The sequence below is a fragment of the Leptonychotes weddellii genome, chromosome 12 (genome assembly GCF_054177405.1).
Source record: "Leptonychotes weddellii isolate Sample4059 chromosome 12, ASM5417740v2, whole genome shotgun sequence".
NCBI lineage: Eukaryota > Metazoa > Chordata > Mammalia > Carnivora > Phocidae > Leptonychotes > Leptonychotes weddellii.
Window position 1 is genome coordinate 89,706,553 of NC_138380.1, and position 9,978 is coordinate 89,716,530.

The 9,978-nt window shown below is 55.0% G+C and overlaps 1 protein-coding gene across 1 annotated transcript; it reads right to left on the reverse strand.

Moving 5' to 3' along the window:
- Nucleotides 1-261: 261 nt before the first annotated feature.
- Nucleotides 262-5,896, reverse strand: LOC115941912 (protein cordon-bleu-like). Its single transcript, XM_031031084.2, has 5 exons — nucleotides 5,752-5,896; nucleotides 2,876-4,722; nucleotides 1,991-2,110; nucleotides 1,054-1,314; nucleotides 262-288 (listed from the first exon to the last, which is right to left on the reverse strand). Exons 1-5 carry the CDS (start codon nucleotides 5,879-5,881, stop codon nucleotides 262-264), a joined length of 2,385 nt encoding a protein of 794 aa, XP_030886944.2. The 5' UTR covers nucleotides 5,882-5,896.
- Nucleotides 5,897-9,978: the final 4,082 nt, after the last annotated feature.

The following is a 9,978-nucleotide window of genomic DNA, read 5'->3' on the forward strand; positions in this document are numbered from 1 at the left end:
GGTGGGGGGTCAGGCTGTGAGTGCACTGGGTAACACCGCTGGGCATCTCTGGGCCTGAGTGAGGACTGCCCATCATGTCCTGGGCTTGCTGCCTGCAGGGAGGGGGGTCTTCTCCCTGCTCCTCTGCTTCCACAGGCTCCCGGGGGGTGGGGGACAGCCGGAGAGCCATCTGCCTTCTCAGCAGCACCAGCAGCTCTGCCCTGTCTCGAGGGCCACCTGCTCTCCCACAGCGGATACCTGCTTCCGAGCACCTTCTGTGCCCTAACTGAGCCCTGTCTGCACCCGGTCCTGTGGGACCAAGGCCAAACCACTCAGGTTGTCTGAGCCTCATTCACTTCCCATATGCACTGAGGATCATCTGAGTACTGACCTCTTGAGGTCCATGTGAAAACAGGAGCTTAGCATCTGGAGATCGTCTCCTGGGAAATAATATCTGTCACCAGCCTCCCTGTCATTAGCAGAACTCCCCAAACCCACCAGAAATGGGCAGAGGCAGAGAATCAATCCACGGGCGGAGAAACGGATCCCAGAACCCACGCGGCCCGAGAGTCCTTGAGTCTGGGAGTCCCACCGTGGTCGTGGCGCAAACCCCACCGCTTTGGGGAACGTGAGGGTGACAAATGTGCGAACCAGCGTAAGACCACACGCAAGTAGGAGCCGCAGAACCAGGGCGCGTGCGCTCTGCCCAACGGGCTTCAGACTCAATCACTTCAAACATAATGCTAGCCAAAACAAACAAACAGAAATTGTGCTGAGAGCCTCAACCCAGGCTGAAGGCTGCGAGGGTGACATGGGCTCTCTACAGGATGCAGCTTAGATCCCCCGTGCACCACAGTCAGAGTGGGTGGCTGAGATGCAGTTAGGGGTTACCCATGTGGGGGGACCCCCTGCGTCCCCAGGAGCTAGTCTGTGGGCCGACCCCCCACCCGCTGAGGGCCATCTCCTCTGGTCCCTGGGGTAAGGGACGCGGGCTGTCAGCCACCCCTCCCCGCGGCCATCTCCCTGCCGTGTGGCTCCTTGCTGACCCCCTGCTGGCCCCACATGAACGCTCACATGGTCACGCACTGTCACCTTTCTCAATCTCGCGGCCCCCGTGCCGGAACGGATGGCGTCCATCAGGGCCTGCCTGGCTTGGGCGGGGTTGCCTGAGCTGGACCTGGCCGCCATCCTGGATGTGGAGGGAGCCTGGGTGGCTGGAGGCGGTGGGGGCGGGGCGGGCAGGGGCTGAAGGCCAAGGTCACGGAGTCCTGGCGGCTCTGATGACTGCTCGGTGTCCCGGAAGCTCCGCAGCTCCTCGGAGGCGAAGGATGACACCTGGAGATGACATGGTTCAGTGACAAGGTCCCTGAGGGCCTTCTGGAGGGGCCACCCGCCCACGGCCTCACTTAGCCCGCAGCAAGCCCGGGAGGTGTGCGAGCTCGCTGCCTGAGTTCCCCAACCGGCGACGGATGGCGGGGCGCGGGGTGGCCGCCGTGCCTTCCTGAGAAGTCCCTGACCTCCTGCCTCGCCTTGGCAGGTGAGGACAGACCCGGAGGCCATCCACACCACTCTGACCAGTTGTCGGGGAGTAAAATGCCCATCACGCGATTCCTCGGATTCTGCGACTGGAAGCTGGAGGACGCGGTCCTGCCCCTCAGCTCCGGCCCTCCTGGGCTCCCGAGGCCGTGCCAGATCAGTGCCAGAGGACCAGCAACTTTGCCCCCAGGAGAGACAGCCCTGCAGCCACACTGGGTGCCCGAGAACTCGGGAAACGCTCCGTGCCAGGTGGGCAGGTAGGAAGGGAGGAGGACCGCTCCCGGATGCCTGGCCTCTCCCACGCAAGGGCTGCCCCTCCGCGCCAGCCTCAGCGGTCCTGGGTTGCCCACCCTGAGGGTGGCTTAGCAGATGCTTAGGACACGGGAGGGCTGCCCCGGCTTCTGTGGCACCCACGTGGGGCGCTCCGGGGAGTGGCTGTGCGCGCCCATCCTGCCACGGAAGGCCCTTCTCTTACCTTCCGCAGGCTGCAGGCACCGCTGTGGCCTCGGATGGCGGACAGCAGTGCGGAGCGCTCGCCCGCAGTCTCCGTGTAGGACGGCTTCCTGGGCCCTCCCTCGGAGGTGTCTGCTGCAATCTAGAATATTCACAGTGTCGACACACGTCACCCGGAAGGAGAAGTGCTAAGTAGGACAGCCTCAGAGCAAAAGCACTACCTGTCAGTTGAGGGCTCTAGGATGGATTATACAGCCCCGTGTTAGAAGGAAGAATGTGTTTGCATGGAACCGTAGCGACTTAAGATTGCATATTGACCTGAGAGCCTCTAACAAGCAAAGGGCAGGTGTGCGGGCTCCCGGTTATGGCTGCTGGCTTTCTGCTCTCCTGACAGTGCTCTGCCTCAGTTCCTCATCTATAAAATGAAGCAGATGGCTCCCAATGCCGAGCGTCGGTGCTGAGTGCCTGGCTAGGGAGGGAGTTCCTAAACTGTCCCTATTGCTACTCAACAATGACAGTATGAGCTGCCGGAGATGCAGGGACGTCAGGCAGGAGTGGTCCTGGCCTGAGTCTTCCCTGACTCACACCTTCGTTCACGAACCGGTCAGGGATGATCCACCCCTACCTCTCCGCTCCCTTGGGCCCAGATGTGGACACTTTATTGTCGACATCTTTCCCCAGGAGAGTCAGGGCCTTAAAGGCAGTGGGGACAACCCCAAACCCGTTTTTGTCTCTTTCGTGGTTCTAAATCCCCTAAGGCAGTGAGACGAAGAAACTCCTGGTGGAAATTAACCCCGAGCATCCCGCTCATTGTTCCGCCGGCCCTGCCCCTCCCCCAGGCCCCCGAGGACCCGCGTGGGTGTGGAAGGGGAGCCTGAGCCCTAAAGACAGGTACCCGGCCGCTCACCTTGCGAAGCCCGTCCTTCCCTCCCGCCGAGTGGATGGCTTCCATGAGAGCACTGTGCAACGACGTGTCTTTTGGTGCTGGCCTCTGGACCACGGGTCGGAATTTCTTCTTTGGCCCAAAGATGCTGGGGGACGGCGTACCGTCGGTCTCGTGTACCTCTGCGCACGACAAACTGGGCTTTTCCTCCTGTTGTAGGGGCTCCTGTCCGGCATGGTTATTCATGCCGGACCCTCTCGGAGACTGAGGAGGCTCGGCGTGGATGGGGCCCCACCTGGAGCCGTCCACCAGGGTCCTGCCAGGAGTCTGATCGTCTCCCGAGCGGGCAGGCGGGGGGTTTGTACCATCCAGCGTGCATGTGGGGGCAGATGCTGAGCTGGTCCTGGGGTTGCTGGTGCTTTGCCTTCCACTGAGGCTCCAGCTCTGCATCACAGAAACGTGATCCCCCTGGGAAGCTGTGACGGGCGGGACATAGGGACTTCTGTGGACGCCAGCAGGACAGTCTGGAGCAGACAGCTTTCCAGGAGGGCTGCTGACCTGCGCTCTGGGCTGGGCTCCCACCGCCGAGGCTCCCCCATAGGTACGGGAGCGTGTGTCTGAGTACGGGCTGGGGGCTGTGCTGTCTGTCCTAGCGGGATGCTGTCCAGCCAGCTCTGGCGCTCCGCCTTCCCGGGTCTCCTCGGCATGGCTGTGCTTCCTCACCAGGCCGGTGTGGGCTTTCTGGGGCCCTATCCGCTTGGCAATGGCAGAGGCCACGTACTGACTGGACGTTCTTCTCTGAGGCTTGAGAAATGGGACTTCCGTGGCGTTCCCTGCTGGCATTTTGATGTGACAAGGGGCAGCCGTGGGTGGCCGGCTTCTGCCCTCCTCCAGATGTCCCCCCCCTTCTTGGCGGGCAGACTGCTGTGGGGGTGACGTCACTTTGGGGTCTGGGAAGGTGGGCTCTGCTCGGAGTCTGTTTTCTTGAGACTGTGGCTTCCCTGGTGTGGCGGGAGTGGGGGTCCTCTTGGTGAAGCCCTCTGTGGGCTGGCCAAAGTGTTTCTCTAGGGAGTTGGACCTCCAGAATTCTTTGACTTTTCCAATGGGCTGGGTTTCCACGTCGAGGGCGGACGGCGACAGGGCTATGGTCTTGCCCCTGTCGGAGTGGGGACTCACCAGATTCCCTAGCTCATCAATCTGAATGGCACCTGTTGAGAGCGACACTCCTCTGTCGTAACACCTCATCTCTGACTTCGGAGGGACAATTTTATACGTCGTGAGGCCATATTTAAGTCCATAACTTCCCCCTGGGCTTTGGCCCCGTTGATACCAGGATGGTGGTGCTGAGCCACTATTCACACCCTCACCTTCCTTGTCCCTCACTGGCTGTGACCTCGCCGTCTTGCTGGCCTGCGTCTTCCCACCGAGAGCAGAGGCAGGCTCCTCGCCACTCAGCTCTGCATCTGGGCCGTGCGGGGGAAACGCTGCCGAAGGCACCTTGGGCTCCATCTTATTCAGATTCACAGCCTCACAGGGGTTGGACGAGGCGGGTTTGCGTTCTTCCCCGATGTCGTGGGGAGGAGCGGGTGCGTTGGGCACTTCTGCCCTCCTTCCACGCTGCTGGCTGTTCTCCTCCTGACGTGGCGTTGGGGGGGCTTCCCTGCCCACGATGCCCCCTAGACCAGCATTGTTGTTTCGATTGGAAGACAACCCCGAATCCACAGGGTCATCTGAAACCTCCCCGATGAAGGTGACTGGGATTGTGTCCTCATCACACTCGGGGATGGTGGCTCCTGGCGTGCAGTGAGGGGACACGCCATTCACAGAGCCGGTTGGCAGGCTGCTGCAGGCTTCAGGGCTCTCTTCCAGTTCTGCAAAGAAGGACGAACACAAGTCACAGATTGGCATCGCTGGCATGATTCCCAAGCCAATTACTTAGTGTAATCACACCCTGGCTGTGATTTTCCTGAGGTTATTTTTGGGTAAGTTATTTACATACATTTTAAAGTGCCATTCCAGTTCGTCACCTGCACATGCCTGGGGCCCAAGTCTCAACTCTGATGGCTCGATGGAGAAGCTCTGCACAGCCGCGATGTCTCAAGGTAAGGTATTCAGCTACCACATTTTGCCCCCTGGAAACGCTGTCTCAGCGCGGAACACGGAGGTGAGTTTTGGGTTTTGACCTTCAGCTTACTCGTGTTCTTCGGAAGCACCACAAACCACACGGGGTGATGTGCTCACGCCTTAACTTCTTAAGAGGCAGATGACTAACTGGGCACCTCAGAATTAGCCCTAAGGGATGCAGCCGCTCACACGGTCATAGCCAGAGGGACACAGGGTGACCGATTCAGCCTTTTCAACTCTGTCCAGTACATCTTCTGAGGACAGAAGGCCGACAGGCGAGTAGACTGTGGATCAGCTCTGCAGTCTGTTTCCTTCTGGTTTCTGTTTGAAGGCATGGCCAACACCTACTTTCTAGATTACTATCAGCGTGTGCCTTTGTTTGAAAGATTCCTTGGTTGTCTACTGAGAGCATCTGCATCTGCTTTGGCCTTGGAGTATCATCTCCCCAAAACCTATCCGTACAACAGCAAGCGCTCCACCATAAACGGGTTCACGGCTGAGGCGGTGCGTACTGAATTTCCCTCTGAGATACGCCAAACATCAGCAAGCAAAGGGGTGGAAGTCTTAGGGAACCTGTTCGCCTCTGTCACCCAGCGTTTCCCAAGCTGTGCTCACCGGCCCGCCCCTCACACCCAGGCTTTCTTCAGACGGAACTGGGTTTCTCCCACCGAACTTTCCTTCAGGGAGCCATGCCAAGCATGGCCAGAAAAAGACCACCACCGAAGTCTACCGCCACACAACATTAATACTGTAGCAGGATGGAGGGTTGCGCTCACCTTCCAGCTCCTCATCCAGTTCCTCAAGGGTTTTCTGGAACTGCCCGGTGAGAAACAGGTCTTCATCGCCACTGGAGGTTATAGCGGCTTCACGTCTAGGGAAGACCAGAGAGAAGGGAAGGGCATTCATTTCTCTTACTCTTTATTTCTCTACTCTCTTCTGGAAGTACCCGAGGAAGGCACAACGCACAGCCGAGTTCACGCAGTTCTGTCCTCACGGGGTCCTGCTGCCCTCGGCGTTGCCGGGACATAGTCCGGGTGCGCGTGCGTGCGTGCGTGCGTGTGCGTGCGCGTGTGTGTGCGTGCGTGCGCATGCACGTGTGACCGGCAGCAACAACTCCAGCCACGGGGACCGTGATAACCGTCCCCCCAAGACTGGACGAAGCCCCTCCCAGGGAGGGCTGCCCCTGTCCTGCTCCAGGTGCGGCCTGCACAGCCAGTCTCCAGACACAGGGCTTCTGCACAGATTATCTTGTTATAACCCTTACAAGCAATTTTAAGGCAGGTAGTATTCTCGTTGTTTACAGATAGGAAACCAGGTGCCGAGAGACTAATGGATCCGCCCGAGGTCACATGGGCTCCAAACCCTGGGGGAGAGCCGGCCACGTCTGGTGTCCAGTGGCACACTGTGGCCCCCGCCACCTGATGTCAACCCGCCTGCTGAGGGGAGCCGGAACTCGCCTTATTTGCGTCACTCGGACGATAGCATCCACAGGACGTCTAATGCCAAAACGATTTCAAGGCAGCCTTTGCAAGGGCTCTTGTCTCTGTTCTCGCTGCGTAGAGAACAGAGACATGTCGAGGGCAATTGTCTAGCTTCAGTGAAAGCTGAAGGTCTTTTCCACTGATTGTTAAAATTGAGGACCAATTTCCATCCTTGCTACTCAGGCCCAGATAATGATGCATGAAATATGCTTTCCACAATCCTCACTTACATAGCAGAGTTTGTGTTCTGATAAATGAGTCTTTCTTACTTGGTGGCTGTGTCTTTTTGGGAGTCAGGAAGCGGCTTCCAGATTAGTCTCAGCTAATGTCCTCTGACAAGCCGGACAAAAGGGGCTGGTTGTGTGTGCCTGTGGGCCAATTAATGAGGACCAAACAGAGCAAAGGCTCCCTTTCCTACTGCTGTTGCTTGGATGCATTTTCTTAAAGTTGTGCTTTTCTCTTTCATGGACCGTGATGGTTTAAGTACATTTAATTTACATAGTTAACAAAATATGTGGCAGAGAAAAAAGATGCATAGTGCTATATAAAATCGTATTCGAAACTGAAAATGGTACTTTTATAATGCTTGCTCTTCATTTGGGATGCTTAAAGCCCAGCTAAACAAAATTCTGCATGCACTTCTGCTTCAAAGTACTTGCTTTTACTTCAAAGCATGCTAAACCACATCACTCTATGAGAACAGAGTGATATTAATGAGAGTTAAAAAGCAGTTTAAAGTAAAAATCCCACTAATGCTATTGTTTTATAAATGTTAAACTAGAAACAAGTCATTGCAAGCTGATGAAATGCGGTGAAGCTGAGACCCTCACACTTGTTGCTACCGGAGAGGAATGGAAATGCATATTGAGAAACAAAAACATCGCTTTAACTTTGTAAGAACCTTGGTTCACGAGTCTCCTTTGGTAATTTGTCTTAAGGAAATGATCCTATAGCAAGCGAAACAGAAACACAACAGTGTTTGTCGAATTTATGAGAGGAATTAAAAAATATCCAGCAACACTGCATGTTGATTTTCAAAGGGCGCTAAAATCAGTCGATTTTGGAGTCTATGTGGAGAAGAAGATCAATACTTACGGCAGCATGTTATGTGAAGAAATCAAGACATATGTACAGGAGGAACATGATGATCTAGAAACAGCACACACCCATGGACAAGGGCGGTAGAAATTTAGACAACCACCACCAACCACTGGGATTTGTTGAAATGAATGAACTACAGTGAGTATTTTATCCTTTTTGTCTAGAAGTATGCTCATTTTGGTACAAAACAGCTTGAAGGATAGGCAATCTTTTATATATTTTTAAAGATTTTATTTATTAGAGAGAGAGAGACAGCAGGGGGAGGGGCAGAGGGAGAGAGAGAGAATCCCAAGCCGACTCCACACTGAGTGCAGAGCCCGATGTGGGGCTCGATTCCACGACACTGAGATCATGACCTGAGCCGAAATCGAGAGTTGGTCGCTTAATGGACTGAGCCACCCAGGCCCCCCGATAGGCAATATTTTAAATGGCCAAATTTAAAATAATCCTTTGGGCCCTTCTGACCATGAATGCGAATTCTTTTTTTGCAAAGTAGTTCACATTTTTGTGATACGATGCACGATTTGCATAGTACATTATGTTTACAATTTTATTTTGTTATTAGTGCTTACCAAACCCAGTGAGTAGCTGTCAGCCTGACAACCATAGAGGGTGGCAGAGACAAGGACTTCACCATCTTCCTCAGCGCCAGGCCCCAGCCTGAGCTGCCTCCCTAAAAAGCCATCGGTAGCCAAACCCCAAGGGCTTGGGGCTCCTCAGCTGTTCCCCACCTTTCCACAGTCCAAGCCTTCTTGTGGAAGTCTGGGGACCCTACACTGAGTCCAATCCCTCCTGCTTCTGCTCTCTTGCGCCCCCTTTCCTCTGCCTGCCTCAGTGACACTGCACAGAATCCCCTGATGCTGTCACTCAGTCCCGTTCCACCTCTACCCACCTTGCACCTCACATGGCCCTCTGACCACATCCTCCGATGTGGGCCTGGTTTGTTGGGGCCCTGCCCACCCAAGGGGACAGAGTGGACACATGATGGGAGCCTCCAGCCTGGGAGGGAGGGTCTGTCCAGGGTCCTTGGCTGGGCTGTTGTTCCCAAGGCTGCTGACCCACTTGGGCTCCTGCAGCTGCCTCTTCTTCTGATACAATGCAGAGGGGTCCCTGCGCTCTGGGCCCTGGGCTTCTCGCCAATGGATTTTTTGGCAAAAGTCAAAGCCAACGTCAATGTATCTATTTTGCTGGGCAATGTAAAATTTCACGAGGGAGAGATTTAGCGGTATCTGCTTTTCCTTCCTCATCCACCGCTATCTACTTGCCCCCAAAGGGTTAGCTATGGATTGTGACTATTCCTCTGTCCCTGCAAAAACCAGTCCGAAGCACTTCGTCCCTGAGCTTGGAGGTCAGCATTCTGTGGGCTTAGCAGGAGAGCCCGAGATGTGTCCCTGGAGTCGATAGCTGGCAAGAAGCGTCCGCTTCTTTGTAGCTGAAAGTAAACGCGCACAGATGTTCCTCTCCCGGGCACCTTCCGCACCCCAACGTACACCCCAGTCTTCAGATAGGTTTTGTGTTGACAGTCTATTTTGGCCTAAGACCAAGAAAAACGAAGAGCAAACAAACACAGCGCAGACATTCTGATACCGGGTTGTACATGCTGAATAAACACGACCAGCAGCATTTTCTCACACTGAGTGTGGCCGCTTGCAGCCAACTGCTGTGTCTGGAGTGAGGGATGAAGGGCGGGGGGCGAGGGCATCAGGGTGACCGAGCCCCCCATCTGGCCCATGGCACGGCCTCGCCAGCTTCTGGTGAAAGGACACTTGGGAGCAGTCGTGTCAAATCAGCCCTCGGGTAAATAAGTTTTGGTTTTTTGTTGTCATTTTATATGAGAAAGAATAAAAGAGTATGGGCTGATTCTGATCCATTCAGGCCTGTGAGGTCATTTTTCTCTCTCTCTTTTCTAAGATTTTATTTATTTGAGAGAGAGAGAAAGCAGGAGCAGGGGGAGGGGCAGAGGGAGAGGGAGAAGCAGACTCCCCGCTGAGCAGGGGGCCATCCCAGGACCCTGAGATCATGACCTGAGCTGAAGGCAGACGCTTAACCGACTGAGCCACCCAGGCGCCCCGGTCATTTCTCTTTTTGATGTAGCTAAAAGAGTTTTCTTTTTTATTTATTTATTTATTTTTTATTCTTATGTTAATCCCCATACATTACATCATTAGTTCTAGATGAAGTGTTCCATGATTCATTGTTCATGCACAACACCCAGTGCTCCGTGCAGAACGTGCCCTCCTCAATACCCACCACCAGGCCAACCCATCCTCCCACCCCCCTCCCCTCTAGAACCCTCAGTTTGTTTTTCAGAGTCCATCGTCTCTCATGGTTCGTCCACCCCTCCGATTTCCCCCGCTTCATTCCTCCCCTCCCGCTACCTTCTTCTTCTTCTTTTTTTTTTTCTTAACATATCTTGCATTA